Source organism: Astyanax mexicanus, chromosome 1 (genome assembly GCF_023375975.1).
Source record: "Astyanax mexicanus isolate ESR-SI-001 chromosome 1, AstMex3_surface, whole genome shotgun sequence".
In the NCBI taxonomy this organism is placed as follows: domain Eukaryota; kingdom Metazoa; phylum Chordata; class Actinopteri; order Characiformes; family Acestrorhamphidae; genus Astyanax; species Astyanax mexicanus.
Genome location: NC_064408.1, coordinates 39703021 through 39727577, shown reverse-complemented (window position 1 = coordinate 39727577; position 24557 = coordinate 39703021). Strand labels below are relative to the sequence as shown.

The window sequence follows — 24557 nt, the reverse complement described above, 5'->3', positions numbered from 1 at the left end:
TTATTTCTATAGTACCCTTCATACACAGAGGCAATTCAAAGTGCTTTACAGAGAGATACATAAAAACATTATACAGAACAATGTTAAAAGAGAGTTACAAGACATCATAATTAAAATAATATGGTACAAAAAGGAAATCAAATGTAAAAATAATGAGCATAAAATTAAAACTAATCAAAATGATTATTAAATACGAGAAATAAGTAAACTATAAAGTACTAAAAGTGTATTAAAAAAGTGATAGTGCTGCATGGATGTAAAATTATTTTTATTAAAAATACTGAATAATAATGTTCAGAACAAAGAAAATAATTTTAAAGCTTTTTGTATTGCAAAAGGAAATTAATAATCACTAATGATAATCAGAAGAATATTATTTAATGTTTTTTAATATTATAATGTTATATTTATTACAACTCTAAATTTTAGGGTCATTGAAAACCGGGGGTTATGTTTTTAAAAGAATGAATGAATAAATAAATAACTCACTCACTCACTCAGTGGGCGGGGTGGTGCGTGATGACGCGGGTGTGATGCAGTCTCGGAGCGTCGGCAGGGCTGTGTGTTTGTGTGGAAAGAGAGAGAAAGAGAGAGAGAGAGAGAGAGAGAGAGAGAGAGAGAGGGACAGGGACTCGGGGTTGGGGAGAGACCGCGGTGTTGCAGTGAGCGCAGGGCGGAGAGAGGCGCGCTTTGTCCGGGCTGAGCTGTGTGTCTGCTCCCGCGGCGCCATGGCGGCTCCGCTGGCTCAGTTCGATGAGGACTGGCAGGACTTTAACGAGTTTAAAGCGGCCGGGGAGGAGCAGAGCTCCGCCGACAGGCTGGACCGGCTCAACTCGAACGTGGGCGAGCCGGGCCTGGAGGACTTCTCCGACCTGGACAACAGCTTCTCCGGGGAGATCTGCAGCTTCAAGTCCATGGAGGACCTGGTCCACGACTTCGACGAGAAGCTGACCGTGTGCTTCAGGAACTACAGCGCCACAACCGAGAACATCGCGCCCGTGAAGCCCATCACCGAGGAGAGCTTCCTGAAGGACGACGAGTAAGAACCGCCGTGTTCACTGTTTACAGCCAGAGACACAAATAACAGAGTTTACAGCTCAATTAATAGAGAGGAGAAACGGTCCACTGATCTCTCCGTCATTCACTGAGACTAGTCCAAACATTCATCAGACATTACTGTGTATTAATACTGTAAAAATACTCTGTGCTCAAAGCTGTTCTAGTCCAAACATTCATGAGACATAACTGTGTATTAATACTTTAAAATACTCTGTGCTCAGTGCTGTTCTAGTCTAAACATTTATCAGACATTACTGTGTATTAATACTTTAAAATACTCTGTGCTCAGTGCTGTTCTCGTCTAAACATTTATCAGACATTACTGTGTATTAATACTTTAAAATACTCTGTGCTCAGTTCTGTTCTAGTCTAAACATTTATCAGACATTACTGTGTATTACTACTTTAAAATACTCTGTGCTCAGTGCTGTTCTAGTCCAAACATTCTTCAGACATTACTATATCTTAATACTTTAAAATACTCTGTGCTCAATACTGTTCTAGTCAAAACTTTCATCAGACATTACTATATCTTAATACTTTAAAATAGGCTGTGCTCAATACTATTCTAGTCAAAACATTCTTCAGACATTACTATATATTAATACTTAAAAATACTCTGTGCTCAAAGCTGTTATAGAACATAGTCCTTCTTTCTTTTTTACAGGGAAGTGGCTCTGTAAGGGTTCTTCATGTAGGGCCGCAAACTAATCATTACTAATCTGACTAATCTATTTTTTGTTTGTTTAGTCAGTTAGTCAGTGATTTATTTCTGCCGTGTCCTCGATCACTTTACAACAAAAGAACAGAATGCCTAAAGGATGTCTAAATCTGTTTAAATGTGTACTATGTTGTGTTTAAACACTTTTAGAGACACAGATAAAGGATGAGTGTAAACAGTGCGAGAGAGACTGCGTTTCTGTCCCCAGAACTCTATGTACTGCGCTGATTTAAATTGGCAGTCAACTAATTGAACGATTATTGTTTTATTCAGTTAGTCAGTAAATATTTCTGCCATGCCCTTAGTCACTTTACAACAAAAGTAGCTGCTGAAAGTGTCATTTAAATGTCTTTTAAATGCCTAAAATATGTTTAAAGGTATAAAGTAAATGTGTAATCTGTGGTGTTTGAGCACTTTTGGAAACACCGATAAATACTTTATTATAAACAGTGAGAAAGAGCGTATTACCCTTCTCCCACTGTGTTTCTGTCTCCAGCACTTTGTCTATGTAGTAGTTGATTACATTGGTAGTTGACTAATCAAATGTTTATTGTTTTGATCAGTCAATTAGTCAGTGATTACTTCTGACATGTCCTTGATCACTTTTCAACAAAAGTAGCAGCTGAAAGTGGTATTTAATGTCCTTTTAATGCCAAGAAGATGTTTAAATGTGGAAAGTGCTGAACACTTAAGTGTAAACATTGTGAGAGAGCCCTTTACACCTCTCACTCTGCATTTCTGTCCCCACCACTTACTGTAGTATATAGCAGTTACACATTAATAATTAGTAAAATCCTAATGTCATTAAATGCCAAGCAGATGTTTAAATGTGGAAAGTGCTGATATTTAGTGAGTAAATGTGTAATCAGTTCTGTTTGAGCACTTTTGGAGACACAGATAAAGACTTTAGGGTGAGAGAGCCCTTTACCCCTATACCTCTGTGTTTCTGTCTCCAGCACTTTGTGTAGTGCATTGCTGTTACATGAACAAATAATCACAAATTTGCAGCCCTTCTTCAGTACATGCAGATGTTCGGTGTAGGACCATTAAAACTCAAAGAACCATATAGCTAGCTTAGCTAGAAAGTTTTCCAACCTCATGTATATGGGTGCCCTCTGAAAAACGGTCAGCAACTAGTATTAAAAGCTGAACCCTAAGAGTTGCAGTAATCACACACATTCTTTTTTTTTTTTTTTTGTATATTTGGCAATATGACAAAACACTGAATTATTTCAAGAATACACTACTGCAACAAAATGAAATTAAAATTATATTATTGAATACGACATAAAATTGCACACCCCTAACTGAACTGAACTCAAGAATCAAGAATTTGTAACATAAGTCAGTGATTCAGAATGTCATGATACTAATAATGCACTTCCAATATATCTCACTATATACAGGATAAAAGTAAAATAAATTATACTGTTCAGATATAATCTGTCTGTAGTAAATACATCATGGGAAATAAGAACAGTGTGAATTTTTCTTTTGCTAAAAACAGCAAAAACAGTAGTACACTGATGTGATTATTAGCGGTGGGTGATATATCATAATATTTCAGGGTATAATATCGTTTGCGATATAAAAAAATATTGGCGATATTATTGCGTACAATAGAGTATGGCACACTATTAACAGACACGAACGCAGACACACAGAGAGAGACACGCACACACATAAACAGCACGTGGCAGTTTATTCATCCTCCACATCCCTCACCCTCTCTCTCGTTTCACTGTTCTGGAAACTAACTCTCTTCTATGTTATGAAGAGTAATAAAGCAGAATAATCATCTTTCACTGTACATGAACATCACTCTGAGAGAGAGAGAGAGAGAGAGAGAGAAGGAGAGAGAGGAAACGTAAGTAAGAGAAGGAGAATGTGTAAGGAAAAATAATATTAGAAAGGTGGGGAAAAAAAAAACTAAAATAAAAGACGTAGTGCGTGTTAGAGATGGAGAAAAGAGTTATTGTATTGGAAGTCACTCAAGTTATACAGCTTTGGTAAAAAATAAGTGACCACTTCAGTTTCTGAATCAGTTTCTCTGATTTTATTATTTATAGGTATATGTTTAATTAAAATGAACATTGTTGTTTTAATCTATAAGCTACGGACATTTCTTCCAAATTCCAAATACAAATATTGTCATTTATAGCATTTATTTGCAGAAAATGAAAATATTATAATAATGTATTATAATATTATAGATATTTTTTTGTTTTAAGAGTTCAATATTTGGTGGAATAACCCTGGTTTTTATGCATCTTGGCATGATCTTCTTCACCAGTCTTTCACACTGCTTTTGAATAACTTTATGCCACTCCTGGTGCACAAATTTAAGCAGGTCAGTTTGGTTTGATGGCTTGTGATCATCCATCTTCCTCTTGATTATATTCCAGAGGTTTTCAATAAGGTGAAATCAAAGAAAATCAGCATTTTAAGTGATCTCAATTTTTTTCCAGAGCTGCATGTATGCAGATGTATGTAGGCAGATAAGTGAGCACTTTTGGCAAATTAGTTTATGGGGGAGCAATGTAGAGAGTAAAAGTAAGAGGAAAGGAAGGGGAAAGAAAAAAATTAGAGTGTGTAATGAGAGAGAGAGAGACAGAGAGAGAGAGAGAAACAGAGATGTGTGTGCATGTATTTAGTTTGATCTGCAAAAGACATTCCTACACACACTCACATCATGATACTAGTGTGTAGTTAATCACACAGGATTTTGTGCAGGGTCATTTGTGTATGGAGATTTTGAGTTAGTCACTTTTAGCAAAGTTAAAGCACAAGGTGAGTGTATATTTTTAATCTAATAAAAATGACTGCTGTGGTGCGTGCGTGTGTGTGTAGACATGGGATGATGATGAGGAGAGAAACTGTGTGTGTGTGTTTGTGTGTACGCACATGGGATGATGATGATGAGAGAAAGTGTGTGTGTGTGTGTGTGTGTGTGTGTGTGTGTGTGTGTGTGTGTGTGAGAGAATTTGTAGGACTAACCCCAAAGAGCTGTAGGGCTGAGCAGTCAGGAACACTTAGACTCATGTATTGCCTAGAACACACACACAGAATCTAAATAAGGACAGTAGTGACCCTGGCTGTGGGCTTGGATTCATGCTCCATCAGCCTGTGGCTTCAGCTATTTCCAGTCATGCACACACAAAAACACATGTGCAGACTCCAATGTAATAGCAGTAAAATGCAGCTAAATAAGTTCAGGAAAACTAAGGAAGTAAACAAAACTGTACTTAAAAAAAGACTTTATTTTAAAGTCAAACGAGACTTGAATGTAAATTTACACCGATTTTTCACCTGAAAACTGTTTATTTGGGTGAGTAAAGCGCTTCCATTTATTTACAGTAAGCTTAGATTACCAAATTTCTTCAACACTAAGGCTAGAGCATTAGCATTAGCAGCTAACTGCTCCAGCAGTGCTAGCCAGGGTTAGGAGCAGGCTTCAGGCTGATATTGGTTAGCGGCTAATGCTATTCCTTTCCCACCGGTGCTGGAGAACTATACTAAAACTCTGCACTTCACCGGTTTTTGGTAAAAAATCTGTAATTTTAAGTGCGCTAAATATGGTAAAGTTGCGGTACACTTGTTCCAGTGTTGTATCCTTTTTTTTTTTCTTTGAGGTAGCTACACCCTGTCGTAAATCAAGCAGTAAAACCAGTGTTCTCTTCTCCTCCCTCTGACAAATGTTTAATTTTGTTCAGTTTTTTTTGTGCTAGTTTTTGCGTAATTTTGAGCATTTTGAGTATCTAGTCTACTTGTATGATTCCATGTTCTAATGTATGCATATCATTTAATCTTGCAATTCGCCTTGTTGTCCCAAGTTTGTTTGTCGTGTGAGGGTTAATGGCCACTTGTGCTGTCGTGCTGGTTGGTTAGCACATGTAAACTAAATGATTAATATGAGCTTAAAAAACTCCAGCAGCACTGCTATGTCTGATTCATTCACACTAGAAATATCAAAATGTCCGTATCACAGCAGTGCTGAGAGTGACCCTTGTGAACGCTTGTGAACAGCAGTTTTCAGCTCTTTCCTCAGATTCACGATTGGATTCGGGTCTGGACTTTGACTTGGCCATTCTAAAACCTGGAAACCATTCCAATGTAGATTTTGCTTTATGTTTTGGATCATTGCCTTGTTGGAAGATAAATCTCGATGTTGAATACTTTTGCAAGGCACTGTAAATAGGGAATAAGATTAGTTATGTTCTAATCTTGCTCTATTTTTCCTCTCTAGAATATGGAATGCTCTGACTGACAACTATGGGAACGTAATGCCGGTTGATTGGAAGACGTCTCACACTCGTTCTCTGCACCTTCCTACACTCAATCTCTGCCAGCAAACGGTAATGCACACAAACTGACCACTAAGCAGAGAGAACATTGGTTTATGTTTTACATTATGAGGCATTTTGGTTTCCTTATAATATTCTCTGTTAAAGCCAGACCAAGGCGGAAATGCTCCATGATCACAAACTCGTCCACCAATATATACCAGCTGTAACAAAAGAGTGAAAAAGCTCAAATTCAAAGTGGATATTGTTTTTAATGTGCATGTTTGCATTTTAGAAGGTGGATAATATGAATCTGGATCTGTCTGATGATGAGGAGCTTCGGGAGCAGATGGATCTGCACTCCATTATTGTCTCCTGTGTTAATGAGGAGCCGCTGTTTACTGCTGAACAGGTACGTACACACACGTACAACTACTTGCATAAATGTCCAGTATTTGCTGTCTATAAATATAAATTCACCAGTTAATTTAGAATGTATTCTTCAGAGGTACTAGACTTACATTGCTAACATCTTGGACCTAACTCTGTATCCAATTTCTTCTCTGTAAAGATACTGATAAAGATACTCAGAGATGACCAAAATCAATTCTGTGGGATTAGGACTGGCATATTATGGTTGATTTGATGTACTGGTGTGTCTGTGTGTGTTGTAGGTGATAGAAGAGATTGAGGAGATGATGCAGGAGTCTCCAGACCCCGAGGCTGAAGAGAGTCCATCCCAGTCTGACTTGTCGATGCTCTCTCACGAGCTGCACACACTCTCCCACTCCACCTCCACCAGCAGCTATGAAGAGCGTCAGTATCACCGCTGCGGTTTATTCACTTTCTACAGACATCAGAAATAGCATTTGCTCAGAGCTGCTCAGTGCTGTAGACACCAGCTGTTACCTCACTAATTAGAATGTAAATAACAGTGTATTACAGTTAAAAGTGTATTAATTAGTCTGTAGACTCAGACACCACCATAAAAGCTGTAGGTTTGGGTTTTTTATGTGTTTATATATGGTCAGGATTATATTGAGTGTGTATGGCTGAGGAATAGGGATTATTCAGTTATGTTCATAACTGTAGGAAGGAGATCATTTAGAATGTTAATTGTAGAATTAAGATTATTCAAATTGCTTATAACTGATGGTTTAAGATTTCAGCATATTTATAGATTTTTTTAATATAAATTTTGGATTATTTAGAGTGTTTATACATTTAGGATTGGTATTGTTTTAAGTGTTTATAGTTGTAGGGTTAGGATAAATCCTACAACTCTTAATTATGTGTGTTTTGATTATATTATAATTATAATTAGAACTATATTAAATGTATTGTTCTCATATTATTCTAAAATTTTGCAGTGCGATAGCATGTACTCTTCAAAGATTTTTTTTTGATTATGCCAAATTTGTCGATTTACCTTGTGTATCTGACAGCAGCACAAAGCTCTCTCTGATACCTCTCAGTATCTGCTCAGATAAAGTGTCTCAGTTAGGAAATCCACATCATTTCTATTAGTGCAGTTTATACGGTGGGTTACCCTGCTGTACTGAATGTGAATACTCACTTGAGGGGGCACAGTATTCCAACTGAGAGGTTCATTCTACCTGCATGAAACCCCTCCCCCCAACTTCCTACAGCACTGGCCTAGTCTTACAATGATGGCTTTGAGAAGTGAGTGAGTGTGTGAGAAGCGTGAGCTGAGTAACGGTGAGTGAGCTTAAAGGATATGTTGAGACTGTTATTACATAACACATCTACATTGCATAACAGTAGTTCAGTAATTGGCCCCAGTGTGTGCGGTACAGTGGGCCTAGCTCTGTGCGCCGTTATATAATGGGTGGTCTTGGATTTAATGTATGGAAAACAACATGTTTATGCATTAAAAAAATGAATGATCCACAATTCAGTCTTTGTGGACCAGGAGCGTGTGCGTGGGTGTAGGTGTAGGGGCCACAGTAAAACACTGCACTCTAGTAATTTATGGGCATATAAACTTCCTTAAAACTACTAATTTAATACGATATGCAGAACCCTAATTTAGATAATCTATATTTGTAGAATTAGGATTTTTCTTAATATGTTCATATCTGTAGGCTTGGGATTGATAAAGGTTTCATACTTGTAAAATTAATATTATTCAGAGTAGGGCTGGACAAATTTTAGTTAATTTTAAAATATTCTAAATATTTTGTGCCTTGTCATATTTGTTCATTTGAATCGTTTATGTAAAAATGGTTTGGTTTCTTGAAGGATGACACTCAGCACCTTATGAGTACCTTATGAAATGATATAGTTGTAAACAGCATAATTCATGTAAATTTATATATTCACACACAGGTCTGCGTGGTTTGGGAGTGTGTGAGCTGGAGGAGCTGCTGGAGGAGGTGGAGAGGGAGATTCGTCGTTATTCAGAGGAGCTGATTGAGCAGCTAGCTCTGAGGGATGAGCTGGACTTTGAGAAGGAGGTGAAGAATGGCTTTATCTCCATCCTTATTGATGTGCAGAATAGACAGAAGGAGCACCGGGAGATGATGAAGAGGAGGAGAAAGGTGAAGAGTTCATCCGGGACGCAGAGGAATGAGCGCACGCACCTGCCTGGAACTGTGAGGACACACACTCAAACACTCCCACATCCACACATACATCCATGTTTTCTTAGACCACTTTACCATCTTACAACTCTTAACAAGCCTTAGCTTACAAGTTTAGTTACTGCCTGCCTATCCCACTATGTTATTTTATTATGTATTTCCATAATTTGTTTACAATTATTATTATTATTATTATTATTATTATTATTATTATTATTTTTGTGTGTGTGTGTGTTTTTTAACCATATTTTAATATTTGGGGGAATAATGTCGTGAGCTAATGAGATGATCATCAGTTGGCTTCAGCTCAGGTGGTCTTTCCACCCATCCATATCATTACTGCAGCCAGTGGTGGATTAAGGTGATCAGTGTCCCTAGGAATTGCCCCCCCCCCATTCCACAACAAGCACACAAACACACAAAAAAAGAATGCTATTTATATTAATAACATCAATCACTTACAATATTTGTTTATATTTGTATTAATCACAAAAATATTGTGTGATATATTTTTTAGTTATTTTTTAGGCATCTCAGGGTATTTTGATTATTTTAAAATATAAATATTTTAATGTGTTGAGTTTAACTGAGAGCTTTAATGGGGGAAAGAAATGCTAGTGTAGCTGCATTTTAAAATGAATTTAAAAACAACGGAATGAAACCTTTTAATAACAAAAAAAAAAAAATGTCGTCAATCAGTGGGCCCTAATGATTACGTGGGCCCCTAAGTTGCAGCCTAGGGTAGCCTGTGCGTTAATCCGCCCCTGACTGCAGCACTACAGAAAGATTGTTTGTTGATGTAATTATATAATTTGTACATGGACCCCAGCTTGTTCATTAAAACACACGTTTAGAGGTCACATGTTCTGCCTTCAGCACTCCTGCATAAACATTACACATGCATGCACACACACACACAAACTAAAAATAACTCATATAAACAACATGGCTTCATAGCATTTATACTTTTCAGGCGCTATTCAGCCTTTAACAAAGCATGAATCTGTTTTTGTGTGTTTGGTTTGGAGTGCTTAATGCAGATCTCATCTCTTCACTCTTTCTCTTAATCGTCTCTCTTCTTTAGCCTGTGGCACATATTCATACACTCTCTCCAGAAGTATCCAGATTTTATGACATTTTTGCATTATTTAGTGAATTTGTCAGGTGGAGAAGCAATATTCCCGGTCAGGAGCAACATTGAAATTGAGTTGCCGGTGCAGGTCCTATTTCCCCTGTCCCATTTCCACACCCCAGGGTGCCAGGTATAGACAACGGCTCGGAAACAGTGTGCAGCAACCATGAAAACGAGCGAGCTGGTTATTTTTGTGGTAAACAGGAAATCACTGAGTTTTAGTAAGGCTTCAGTAAGGTTGCTAACCATAGCTGGGATATTTACCACCACCGCTAACGTAATAGAGATGGGCATTTTTGATACTGAAATATATATTCCCTGATCAGCTACAGAATAAGAGTCCTTGCCTCTGGGGCGGAAAACTCTATCCAGCCTGTAGCCATTTCACACACACACTTGTATTTATTAGTAAGTGTCCATGTAAAAGTATAAGTATGAGTTTTTACCAGTGTGTTTCCACTAGGGCTGTATGTAACACATTAAAATAGTGTCTTTAACCTCATGAACAAGAGCTAACTCAGATTGCTTTACTTGCGTGCAGCAGCAGAGGGAGCTCTTCGTGCTGCAGACTGGTCTTAGTTATTAGTAACCCTGTGCTCTTATCACTGAGCCACCAAATCCTCTCTAATGTGTTCTAGCAGCTCTGAATCTGTTCAGTAGATGGTGTGTCTGGATACTTTTGGACATATACTAGCACTCTCTCCACTGTATCTCTTCTTTATCTCTCTTTTCTTTCATTTCTTTCTTCCTGTAACTGCTCCTTTTCATTTGCTGCACCTTTCTCTCTCTCTCTCTCGCTCTTTCTCTCTCTGTGTGTAGCTCTTCAGTGTGGAAGGCCTTTCTTCTGTAATTCAGAACAGTCTCCGCCAGACTTTTGGAGGTTCCGGAGGGGACAGACAGGTTATCCCCCCCTCTGATCCTCTGCTGTCACTTCATATTTCCCTCTTATTATTCAGCTTATCATTTCTTTCCCTCTTCTTCTCACTGTTTCATTTTAGCATGAAAGTATCAAATCATCAGCTGTCTTCATGAGAAAAAACTCATGGCTCCAAAATAAACCTTGCAGACATGTTCAGGGTGAATAATAAGCACAAACTCATGCTGTAGTTTTATCTGAAGGATGTGCACTTTTTTTAATGAAGGAAGTGAAGAAACAACTGAAGATGCATGTTTTAAACATTAACCTCATCCTACAGGAGTGTATTTAAGTAGCAGTTCATTCAAATGGCAATTTAATTATAAAAACAATCAAAACAGACTCAGAGGTGCAATCATGAACCTGTTGTTTTAGACTGGAGAACAGTTAAACCTGTAATTAACTGCATTACTGTTTAAATAGTCATGTAATTTGTTACAAACATTATGATAAATTTCATCCAAAAATGGAGTTATGAGATTTTTCTTGGGGCCAGTGAGCTGCATGCATTAACTTTTTATTTTATTTATTTATTTATTTTTTTCTACTTTTAGTATCAGGCTTCCCTCCCTTTGGGTACTGTTTAATTTCTATTGACACACACAGATGCACATAGTTGCAGTCAGAAATTTACATCATTGTAAATATGATTTCCTGGCAGTAATGGGTCTTCAGCTTTGTTTATTTTTGTTTTGTTTTGTTTGTTTGTACCATGACTTTTATTGAGGGCACCTGAATCTAATCTACACAAACAAAACACAAACAATGTTATATACCGCAAACAGTGCTGCAACATGACTGGTTTAATAAAAATACAGTAGACCAAGAAAAGTCTCGAGAGTAAAGTCGTTATATTTAATTGCTTGGGCTGTAGTTTAAGAAGCTCGGATGGAAAATAGCATTTTAATAAAGAAATTAAAATAAAAAAGAAATTGTGTTGTCACGATCTTTGTTTTTTTTTATTATTAAACAAAAACACTTAGAGTGTGATATTTATTCAGTGTTTGCTATCTGTTAAGCACAACCTTACAGCAGGAAAACGATTTTAACTTGAATCATTTATTAGTTATTAAACATATCTGAACAAAAATAAAATAATTCTCTTTTACAGCAGCTGAGCTTTATGGCCAAGTTATGAGGGGGAAAAAAAATCCTCTTTTTTCTTGCTGACTTTTCTGGACAGTTCTTTGGCCGCCTCAAGGTTCTTAGCCAGGAACACAAGCTTGTGAATGTGCTCTTCAGTCAGTTTAATGTATCTAGGACTGCAGATAATGCCTGTTATTCTTTAAATAAATCTGCAGGTCTGTCAGAAAGATGCTTTGCTAAGTTGGAGGTGTTGGTTCCTTTGGTCTTTAAAGCGTAGTTTGCCGACCGGTTTTGATGTGTCCCCGGGGTTGTCCTGACTGTCAGATGTGTATTCAAAGAAATACCATACTTTGTTTCGTGCGTGTAGTTTTTCTACAAGCTGAGGACGGTCCGCAAAATTGCTCTTATTAGCAGTCATGCTACGTGTTCTCCTCTGACTGAGAGAGGAGGAAAGCGCTGGAGTGCTGCGCATGCGCACACTGCCCCCTTGTGGCACTCTTTGGAAATACCGCTCTTATTTTAAAATGTTTATCACAGGTACTAAATAAATGGGGTATTGAAACATTGATTACTTTTTAGTATCGGCATATCGTGCAACACTAATGAGAATTATTACATTTCTTATTTCTCTATTAGATTATCACTAACATCAAAAGTTGACAACGATTAAATATATGTTAAATGAATAGTAATAATTCAGGAAAAAAAATATATATATATAAAAACATATATAATTTTAAAAGTAAATGGATGTCTAAAATAGCACAGCTAAGGAAGCTACCTAGCTACATTTAGCTACCTAGCTAAATCTATAGCTAAATATATGATACAATACTGCTGAGATAGGTTTTTTTTATGATTAGAATGGCACTACTGGCACTAAATAATTAATAATTTAATGAAATTATATAATTAGCTAATGAGCTAAGTACAGAGAAACTGATAAAAAAGCTCACAAGTATTGATTATGGCCAGACAACTCCTCACTAGTATGACCAGTGAGTTCTGCATCAATTATTTGTAGTTATTTTTCATTTATTGCACATTTATTTATCCTATGTTCTTTTAATGTCTCTTCATATTCAGGTTGATATTTTGTTTTATTCCTCCACCAGGTGTTTGCATGATGCATCATCCCTTGTTCAATTATTTTCCATCTTAACTTGAATTTAATGTTCTCTCTCTTTCTCTCTCCCATTGTCTCTTGCTCTCTCTAGTATTTGACCACAGTTATTCCGTATGAGAAGAAAAATGGCGCCCCATCAGTTGAGGATCTGCAGATCTTAACCAAGAGTGAGTATTAAATGGGACACTTCTTAGTTTGCTGGAAATCCAACTTAACCCTAAAAGCATATTTGTAGATATAAGTATAGACATTTCTTGACTTTTACACTGGAGTTGTGTATCTAATCTAAACAGCAAATAATAGAAACCTCCTTTATTTGCATGTGTATCACACAGTGTTCTAGAGCAGAAATCACATGACAATTTTTAGAGATTACTGGACTGAGTGTGTAATGATTCAGGTTAGTTGTTGTCTATTAAATGTAATTAATTATTAGCTACTTTAGCCACATTAGTCACATTTAGAGTACAATAAAACTAAAGCACCAACAATATATTGGCTAATCTACTGTGTGTGTGTGTGTGTGTGTTACAGTTTTACATGCCATGCGGGACGACAGTGAGAAGGTTCCCAGCCTCCTAACTGATTACATACTCAAAGGTATGTATCTCTTACTTCTCTATATTTAGGTTAATTACCTATATTTTATAGAACTTGTCCAGACTGCTCGGCTGATGTAATCAAAGCTGCTTGTTCTGACATGAGATCTCCACAAATAGTCCACCGTGTTTTATATATAACAGAAAAGCTACAACAAAGTCTAATGTTAGGAATCCTGCTGGCACTTTTATTTTTCGTGGAGGAAAGTTCGGCAAAACACGCTTGGATTCGGCCATCGCTAACGGTTTGCTAATGCTAACACAGCACGGTACTTATTTACAGTGCAGTGGAGACACCGAATGACTCAAGATGGATCACAGCACTGCCACCTTTCAACTGGGTGGTTAAATAACACAAAATTAACCACTGTTTGCCATCCACAGGGTTCGTATGGCCATGAAAAACCTGGAACAGTCATGGACATTGAAAATAGCAATTTCCAGACCTAGATAAGTTTTTGAAAAAAAAAATGCCAGAAAGTTTTGAAAAAATAATGTAAATTTGGTCTACAATCTTTATGCAAAGAAAACAAGTTCATATTCATAAAGTTTTAAGAGTTCAGAAATCAATATTTGGTGGAATAACCCTGGTTTTTAATCACTGTTTTCATGCACCTTTGCATGTTCTGCTCCTCCAGTCTTACACACTGCTTTTGGATAACTTTATTCCACTTCTGGTGCAAAAATTCAAGCAGTTCAGTTTGGTTTGATGGCTTGTGATCATCCATCTTCTTCTTGCTTATATTCCAGAGGCTTTCAATATGGTCAAATCAAAGAAACTCTTTGATTTGAAAAAAGAAAATAAGAGAAAAAGAAAATAATTTTTAAGTGGTCTCTTATTTTTTTCCAGAGCTGTATGCATCAGATTTCAGTACTACGTGTTTTCATGTTTTACCTGCTGTGTAAATGTAGCTAAAGAAACATTATGTAGAGCATTTTAATTCTTAAAAGTGTAGACCACCAAGTGTATAGTGCACCAAAACACGCCTATGATTTTTAGGCTTTTATTTGTTTTACTTTAGTTTTTTATGTAAATCTGTTTTTAATGCTTTAGTTCACAAGCTCTATCTGTGTTTGCTGTATTACAAAAATCATAGGGCCCTACAAATATAATTTTAATGGAATCAAGAGTGGTTAATTAATCAGCATGTCCGTGTTTAGTCAAACTGATACTGTGCAGGTATTCAAATTAGTCCGCATATCTGTGTCTATGCGCTGATCTGCTCTGATCAGTTCTCATGTCTCATCCTGTCTGCTGTGTTCTAGGACTGATCACTCTGTGTGTTTTGTTTTTTTACACTCTGATTTGGGTGGTGTTGTGTTTGACCTGTTCTTTCTGGTTCTGTCTCTGCGGTCGCTGCGTTGGTGTGCAGCGCTGGTGTGAGGCAGTGAGAGGAGACGGAGGTGTGTGTCGCTGCTGCTGCCTCATAGATACAGTGCAATACACTGTGCTTCATACACACCCGTCATACACTGTTAACTGTGTGCGTGTGTGACTGTGTTTTGTATAGAATTGTACTGCTTCTGATCATTACTGTGCCCCCTGGTGTCATCATGCTGCACTGCGCCTGTACTGTGTCTGTGTCCTTTTCACCCGGTCTATCTCTCTTTTTCTCACTTTTTTTTTATCCCCCTCTCTTACTCATTCTCTTTACTCCTCCCTCTTACTGACTTCTCTTTCTTTTCTCTTTTTTCTTTCTTTTTCCCAATCTCAAGTCTTTATTCCTCAGATTTAGTTTTTTCTTTTTCACTCACACTGCAATATATTACTAAATCAATTCCTTTCATAAGCTTTCTCTTTCTCATTATTCCCATATATCTCTTTCTCGTAATATACCTATTCTCTTTTTTCTTACCATTCCTCATCGCGTTCTTGCTCTCTATTTCCATGTCTCATACTTCCTCGCTCTCTATTTTTCTTTTTCTTACTGCTCCAATCTGTCACATTCTCCCTCTTTCATTGACTCTCTTATTTCCTTTCTCACACTTTTTTTTTTATTTCCACATCTCTCATACTTTCACACATCTCTCTATTCACTTATGTTATTCACACATTTTACCCCTTTCCCCAACATCTTAGCCCTACCCCTCGTTTTGCATAGTAGATTGTCCCGATTCTTGTTAGGATAGACGGGCACCTAGGGTGAAGAGTTGGGGCTACATGTCCCTGCAAATGGATATTTTTTCAGCTGTGCAAGCGGCTTCAGAGACCCACAAATGTAGTGTTTCTTTGGTGCAAATGACGATAGCTGTTGATATACAGTGGTATGAAAAAGTTTGGGCAGCCCTGATAATTTTCATGATTTTCCTTTATAAATCATTGGTTGTTTGGATCAGCAATTTCAGTTATATATAATATATCATATAGTAGAAAAACACAGTAATATTCTGTGGTGTGGTGTGATTTAAAGCGGGCTGTTCATGCTCAAAATCCATCAAACCTGACTGGAGATGTTTTTTTTATAAAGAAGAGTGATCCAAAATACTTTCAACCAGAAGCCAGACTTTTATTGGAAGCTATAGGAACCGTTTAGAGGCATATTGATGTAACTTTTCTGTTGGGGTGCACAAATTTATGCACCTGCATAATTTTGATTAAAGAATTATTACACACTTTCTGTTGATCTGTAATAATATGTTCTTCTGCTGTATAATATATTTAACTAAAATTACAGATCTAAACAATCGATTTTTTACTAAAGAATAATAACATTTATCAGTGGTGTCCAAACCTTTTCATACCACTGTTGCTTGACTTAAGTTAGTTTCAGTGTATTATGGCCCTGTGTTGTTTTTGTTCTTTCTCTCTCTTCTCTTTCTCACTATTCCCCATCTCTTACCTTCACACTCCTTATTTTCATCTCTCAATGTTTCAGTAATTTTTCTTCTCTCTGTATTTGTTCTTTTCTTCTGCTGACTTTTTCTTACACTCTTTCTGAGTTCTTGCGTGTCTCAGTTGCCGTCTCTCTCATCTTAAATCAACAGTTCTGCAAAAATCTAATCTATGCACCCTGATTACTCTGAATGTAGTCGATCAGCTGAGACATTTTAGTTCTGTGTCAGAACATTTGCTTCTTTAGTTTTAGTACTGTGTATATGCAGTTAATTTACTGTACCCCAAAATTTAGCATGGTGCTAACTGCATCCTGACATCACACACACCCCTCAAAGTGTGTGGAATTGTTCTGTAATCTCTTATAGACTTGATTATGTGATTTCTGACACTCTATGTAGCCATTATTCCACTTCATCTAGAAAAATGAAATAAAGTAAGTTGCATACCTAAAACACAGATCTAACAACTACATTGGGAAAACTGGGATAAGTTAAGTTTTTGCTGAACGGTCAGTTTAAATCAGTTGTTTATTGACTGTCTTGTTTTGACTGACATGTTATTCGCACTCTTTTCTCTGTTTTAAACAGTGCTGTGTCCCACATAGACGTAGCAGCAGAACCTTCCTGAAGGATCCGATGTGGTTCTGGACTAGGGCGGTTCCTCTTCCTCTGTGGTTCTTCCTTCTCTTTAACACCAAACAAGAGATTCCTCATAGCTCTTTGTTTATGTGTGTAACAGTGTTTTAATGTTTAGGTATGACGCTAGTTTTTTTGTTAGTTAGGCGTACTTGGTCTCGTCTTGTTTAGCTGATAAACAGTATTCTCCCTCTAAGAGATGAGCAGCAGGAGCGTGCCGTGATGCCTAGTTCTCTGCGTGAACGGGTTCTGTATGAAGCTGCATGCTGTGCATGGGTTTCATAATGTTCATGTTTGTTTATCTGAAGTCCAACTTTCTGTTGGGCGACATCTCTAAAATCTCTAAAAAAGGAAATATCCAAACAGGAAAATTCACACTAAACTCTCTCATCACATGTAGACAAGCATGATTTAGCGTAGGGTAGCCTAGCGTAGCTTTAACATTTCTTATAGTGTCATGAATATTTCAAAGCAATATTTTCCAATGCAGTCACTTTAAAGCAATAGTTTAGTAAAAGCTCCTCCCCCATGCAAGACCTGATTGGTGTCTGAAATAGTACTTTGCCCATAAATGCTAGTGTAGCTATATTAGCATAGTATGTAACAGCAGAGTTTAGACATGCAGTTAGTACTAAGCTTATTGACTTATTAGATTAGCTTACATTAGCTGCAGAGCACCTTCAGACACTAAAATTCTTAACTGTCCAACTAAATTAAAATTTTATATTTGCTGAACTATCACTTTAATGTTTTTAGTTTTATATGAAAGTGGTGATGAGCAGGACTGTTTTGGTGTACAGAACAAACATCTTAGCGAAAAGCTACTGATGATATTTTGTATTAGCCAATGAAATTTTCAGAGATTTGTAGTTTTGATAATGTAATTTGCAAACAAGTAAACAACAAAACGTTGAGGTGTCAGAGCCGGTAATCATAGCTGCAGTGTCTGTTAGCGGTTAGCATATCACTGTGTCCAGTGTGTCCTTCATTTATTAAACAATTCCTGTTCAATAATGTTAAAAGTTAAGCTTCACTTCCACTCCAAACAACTATGGCAGATGTTTTCTGTCACTGTAGTGTAGTAGTGCTTTAAAATAAAAAAGAAATTGACTTTACAATAATTTCTAGATGATAAAATGGAAAAATTCTGGATTTAAGCGAGAAATCATTGATTTAAAAAAGGATGCTGTGGGTGGTGTGGGATATAAGCGTAAAGCTGAATTCCTGAGGTAGCCCTGCTGGCTAACACAAATCCAGTTCCTGTCACACACATACAGAATGATTTGATTTGATTTGTTTCTTTTCTTCATATTTTAGCTGTCTGGTAGTTAACGCTATTGTATGTCCAGAGGCTGGTATGTCCACTGTAAAGATCTTTACAGTGACGTTTTGGTTTGACTCACAGAAAAGCCAAAATCTGGCTTAGCAAATCTCGCTTATATGTTGCTAACAATAGCTATTTTTCCACTGAAATTATTGTTTTCAGTTTACAACCTGACCTAGACATAAACAAACAAAAATCATATCGTGTATCATTTCTGGTCTCTATTTAGGACATTCATCTAAGATAGAAATGAGTGACGTGCAGAAGCTGCTAACTCCAGTGGCAGCTAATGCTAACATAGCTCTTGTGTTAGCTGTGAACAGCTCTAGCCAACTGTATCCCTGCTACAATTCATCCAGATAAATTGTGGAAGTGGCAAAGACTGTTATATTTAATGTTTTCTGTGTAGAACAAAGGAAAACTATAATTTTGCTGTAGTTCTTTGTAGTGGAAGTGATTTAACATAAGACATCCCTCTCTATGAGAAAGGTCAATAGATAAATTTAGTTTGTTCAGGAAAAACACCATAAAACCTTTTCTGATTAGTCAAAATTGAAGAAACCGTGTGTAGTTTTATTTTGAATCAGCATTGAACAGAACATATTTAATTTTTATTAATGACATTCAGTTTGAGTTTAGGTTTTAAAGAAATCACGATCAAATAAATACATTTAACAATGAATTGATTTAATAGATTTTCAAGATTGATTGATCTGAAGCTTTTTTTCAGATCTGAGCTCAGAGAACAGAAAAAAATAACATTTCAGATTTTGTTTCTTGATTTATGTTTTTTGTCTATTGTTTTACTCTGTTTAATTTGTCTTTTTTTATGGTGTCAAAACTGGATAGCAGCCGTTGAGAACATGTTTTTTTTTATATATATGATATTCTGTGTAATAACCATGTTTTAATTAATAATATCATGCTTGTTGCCCTAGTAACCCACACTGATGGCTCCAATGAGTCTGGTGTTTGTTTACATTGTGTTATAATTATGGTTTTGTTCATAATGGGCGATTTTTACTGGGAGCTTGCATATGGTCAGTCAGCTCGTGTTAAGTCGTACGAGAACGGAGGGCGATTGTGCATGTGTTTGAGCCTACACGCGCACACACACACAAACACACGTGTGTTAGTTATGCTGTGTGGATTTTAATTAGAAAGACTTGAAGGAATAAAAAAAAAAAAAAAAAAAAAAAGATTTTCTCAACCTAATCTCATTATGCATCTATAGAGTACAGTTGCGTTTCACTCAAAACTAGTAAAAAAGTATAAGAGAATAGGCAGTTTTCTTTAATCCTTTTCTATTATAAATGCTTTTTATGCAGGTTTTCTGTTCTTTCTGTTTACCAATACATATGGGAGTTGTAATAATTGTACTTATGGTTAAAAAAATAGGAGTTTTGGTATGTTCTGTTCTGGTACAGTAATTAACTGTATTAATAGCTAAAATATCCAATCATACCCAAAGAGCTGTTGTTGCAGGACTCAGATTAGGCGCAGTTTAATCTTCACATCACAGAGTACACTTTTACTGTAGTGACAGCCCTTTTTAGATGCTGCCCAGTTTAAATATGTCCCCTGAACTAGATTATATTGCCAATATTAAGTTTTGGTGGTAATTTTAGCTTTCGTCTGTCTGTGTTTATATTGGTACTATGCTTCGGTTTTGGCTGTGAGGATTTCATAAAGCAAACCAAGGTTAAACCTGTTGAATTGGAGATGCAGGTTTGTGTTACAGTGTGCTATAAATAGAATATTGTTGTTATTGATATTATTTAACACAGTGCACTCCAATTGGACAGTTCTGACTTTGGACATGAATTAACCAGCTAAAGTACTTTGTGAAATACCTTCCAGGTGTTAACAGGTACAGAGCACCCTATACTCAGGTACTAACTCCCTACATGCTTAAACTATGCTTGTTAAAAATATAATTACCGTACTTTATACATGCAAACAAAGCAGTTAGTGAATGGAAGTCATGATGCTAATCTGTGACTTTTCACTTTCATTCACTGTTGGCAACATTTATTATTATTAAAGGCACTATTCCTTTAAGTCTAAGTCTACATAAACATGCTCCAAAGCCTAGGAATAGGCAAGTCTTCTTATATAATCAAAGCACAAGCATTATCCTTTAAGTACCATTCAGCTGTGAATGCACACACATTGCGGCAGCACTGTAAAGAGCTAATTATCAGTAAACGTTCAGTCGTGTTTGAGTTCTCTGTACAGGATAAGTGAAGTGACCCCTCCAGCTCTTTTATGCATTAATTTAGGGTCTGTTTTTATGACTCTAATCCTCCATATGCTAGCCCAGCCATGCTACTTCATCTATCCAGACCTCAGGCATTAATTCGACAGTTTGGTGTGAAAACACACACTTAATGTAACTGTGGAGCTGTGAAAGGAACATTTCAGTGAAAACCAAAGTAACATGATGAAATTCAAAATCAGTTCCATTTTTGGGCTGTTTGAGGCAACATTTGAAAATGGGTAACTAAATGTAAAACTCTCCATTTGGTGTAAGTGTGGAAGAAATGGATTTTCATCCGAATCTTCAATGATTCTCTTAATTTGTATTTTTGCATCTTTTAATGAGTGTAGGTTGGATTATACTATCAAATTGTGGAAGAAAACCTGAGAATTTTTCATTCAGATTGTGAGGCGCAGAAATAAAAAACTAGAAAATTTGAAGAATTGATGAAAACCCATTTCTTCTCTACTATACTAAATGAGAATAAGTGACATGAGGTTTTACACCAAATATAATTTCTTCTATTTTCTAATTAAGCTTGATACTGTATAAAAACGTAACTGATAACTGTTACACTGACCATGGATCACTGGCCCCAGATACTGTAGCTAAATGGGCAAAGACAGGTTTATTATCAGGTAGCTTTTTTAGCTTACAACATGAGATATTAGGCAAATAATTCTATTAAACATTAGACTAGAATGCCACCGATCTCATCTCTGAATTGAAAATCATTTTTTGCATTAAGCTTGTTTTTGTGTGTTTACAGGAACTAAATACGTGGCATTCTTAAGTTCAGTGTTTATTAGCGGTGTTAGCCTAGCTTCTCCCAGTCAAACATCTTGGCACTAAACCTATCAGTCCTGTTTGTTGCGTGTCTGAAATGTAAAGTAGATATTTGGCCAAACTGTCGCTTAAAGGTTTCTAGGGTTTGGAGTGAAAAGCGCAGTGCTGGTAAGTGGCTGTGTGTCCTAAAGCTTTAATATCACTGGCTTTTAGGAGCAGCACTGCTAGCTGGAGTATCTGCAGTAAAACTGTGCAGTTGGTTAGTAAACCCAGTCAAAGCAGAACACATTCAAATTACAGTCATGATTTTCCTTAATTGCGTACTCTGGAAGTTTACCTGTTCTCTGTTCTAGAGTAGCATTACTAGTTAGCATTAGCGGTTAGCAGTAACGGTACAGAGCTGTGTTTGTGTGTAGCAGCTTTGTGTTTAAGATCTATATTTTGGCATGTCTAGGGTTAAGAGTATAAATTGTCTGTGAATAGGTGTGTATACTGTTTTTTGTTTTTTTTTCTTTCTTAGTTTATTTTCCACAACAGCGTTTTTGTAATGTGTGGAACTCCCGTCTCTCCTGAGCTGCATGCACTTTTAGTTTTCTCTTTGTCTTCTATGAGACTTAAGTTAAATGGGGTGAAATATTGAAAGGGAAGGTGCAGTAAAGCACTACATTAGCCAGTAAGGAACTACACCTCCCGTGATGTTTTGCAGAGTGCCGAGTTGAACTTTGTCGTTATGATATGGGGCACTTGTCCTCTCCAGGCTCCACATACTAGTAGTGTCCTTCTCTAGGTATTGTCATATTAAGCTGTAATATTTGTCCCCTTTTACCCCTTTTGCTCACAAGACTGAATATTAATAACACACTCTAAAGCTATGTTCACACAACAGGTAAATCGTTTTAATCTCATGTCAGACAACAAACTGAGTCTAAATTTCAGGCTGGACCACTTTTGTATGTAGTACTGAAAATTGATTCACATCTGATTTGTAGCAATGTAGGTCAGAAAAGCCAGAATTCAGAATAAATGCGACCTTTATGACCGAGAGAAGGGAAAGAATGTCGTTGGGAGAAGGAAAAATGGATAGTAGCAATTGAAGGTTTCATGGGTGAGCTAAGTAAAAATGTTTGGGCTCAGTTCAAAAAAAATTTGAAGACATGGGTTGGAATTGTCTAAAGAAATGTTCCATTTCAAAGAACCACAGCCAGCGAGCTGAACACATTCCTGTCAGCCACCGGAACTCCTGGATAGCTAATGTGCTGCTGGTGAAGATGAAACTGAAACTTCTTGTGAAGCGTTGCTCTTTTGAGCGTGTGCAACATCTTAGGAGTGTAAAGTGTTCAAAGAGATATGGGTCTAATTTGTGTCACATTAAAAACATACTGGAGAAACAGCCTAAAATAAACATTTAATTTAAGACCGTTTTACCTGCGGTGTGAACATAGCTTAAATTTCTCTCTTTAAGGGTGAATATTAACACACACTATTTAAGTGTAGGTATTTTTTTATATAAACTGAGATGTGTGTTTCAGTCTCTCATTAGGGCTCATTGGGAGTTTTACTATCATTCTATAATCTTGTCCTGCCTGGCTACAGTATCTACAGAAGAACACGTTTGTGGGTGGAGCCTGAATAGGTCAGTTGTGGAGCAGGCCGGGGTTTTGAGACCCTGAAAATTGAAACATATCAGCACTGAGCGCCACTTCAGGGTCCTCACGCTAACGACTAGAGATTTATATTTATATGGAAAAACAAGCAACAATGAAAGGCTGCCTTTATAACTGCCTGAAAATTTTGTACATAAACAACTTATTTTTAATGCAGCATTCTCTAATGTTTTTTTTTCTTATCTTAATCCAATGACAGTTAATTTATTCATGTTTAAGTTCATGTTTTTTATCCATCTCATGGTCTGCAGTGCTACAAATAATTTTGTGCCTGTGTGCATCACGGTACATTTGAAATAAATTCTGACATCATGCTAAACTTGCCTTTTCTTCTTTTTTTTGTTTGTATTTTGTGTACAGTATTTTGTGTTTTATTTATTTAAATATTCTTTTGATGATTGTGCTGGATTATATGGAGCCCTTAAAGAGACATGGTGTATTTTTTATGTTAAAAAGGGGTGAGCACCACATATTAAGTGCTGGTCACCAGATAATTGTAGCTGGCAAGCTATAGTTTAAACTGACGGACAACTTCAAAGACTTACAATGACCTGCCTTGCTGAGTAGATGTTCCACTGTAAAATAAAGTTGTAGCTAGCTAGCTAGCTAACATTAACTACTTTATTTCAGTGTGGAAGATTTTAGCTAGGCAGCTAAAGGTAGCTAAAAGCCCAGGGCTAACGATAGTCAGCTAACTCTTATTAGGAGTGCACAAGGCAGGAGGTATCACTTTTTAGAAAAGGCTTTTGGACACACACAAACACACACACACACACAGGGTTGCTACTTTCACCCAAGCCTACTATATATTGTACAGAGAGCAATGCAAGCCTTCTAAGCTAAACTAGCTTAGCTAGCTTTAGGGAAACGATCTAGATCTTTGCAAACGCTGCCTACATTTAATCACTAATACACGAGAGGTTCGTGCTAAAACGTGTTATATCGGCACTGCTGTGCTGCAGTCGTAGATCGTAGTCGTACGCGCTATAGCACAAACCTCACGTGCATCATTGCGATTATACCACAGTTCCATCATCGCTGTTTATTAAAGGAGTTTTGAGTTAAAGAGAACAAAAAATATGATCTGTTTGGTTATAAAAACTTAGCGAGTTAAAATAGTTCCATTGCTGCTCTGTGTAGCTGCGCTGTAAGCGCTGCATTGTTGCTAGGTTAGCGTGGTGGACTCGGCCATTTCAGTCAAAACTGGAAATCTTAGCTTACTAAGAGCTTTACTCACCAAAATTTAAAAAAATTAGGAGATAAATCTGTGCAAATCAAAGTCCAGCGATCATTTTACTGAAAGAAAATGGTTTTTTTTTTAAGAATTGCAGTTTTGTTTACTTCGGCGCCCCCCCCTAGTGGTGAGACCTGCAGAATTACAAGAGTTGTTCGTTCAGCTTAAAATACCCAATATTAACTGGAAAATATATACAAAGCTTATATATAATAACCACTTTTAACCTGATACTGGTGGCTGATAATGTGTGTATGTGGAGGAGTAATACATGGAGAGCTTCAGTTACAGTG

The 24557-nt window shown here is 36.8% G+C and overlaps 1 protein-coding gene across 4 annotated transcripts; it reads left to right on the top strand.

The window, feature by feature from the left end:
• Positions 1–594: 594 nt before the first annotated feature.
• Positions 595–23349, top strand: fez2b (fasciculation and elongation protein zeta 2b). Of its 4 annotated transcripts, XM_007259873.4 has the most exons (10): positions 596–1039; positions 6027–6135; positions 6359–6475; positions 6738–6879; positions 8413–8678; positions 10618–10698; positions 13018–13093; positions 13461–13526; positions 14899–14929; positions 16949–23349. In XM_007259873.4, the coding sequence occupies exons 1-9, from the start codon at positions 729–731 to the stop codon at positions 14907–14909; spliced, it is 1179 nt and encodes a 392-aa protein (XP_007259935.1). In that variant the 5' UTR covers positions 596–728; the 3' UTR covers positions 14910–14929; positions 16949–23349. The 4 variants fall into 4 exon arrangements, with proteins under 4 accessions (XP_007259934.1, XP_007259935.1, XP_007259933.1 ...); XM_007259872.4 differs by lacking the exon at positions 14899–14929 and having other exon boundaries at positions 595–1039; positions 6362–6475; XM_007259871.4 differs by lacking the exon at positions 14899–14929 and having other exon boundaries at positions 597–1039.
• The last annotated feature ends 1208 nt before the right edge of the window (positions 23350–24557 follow it).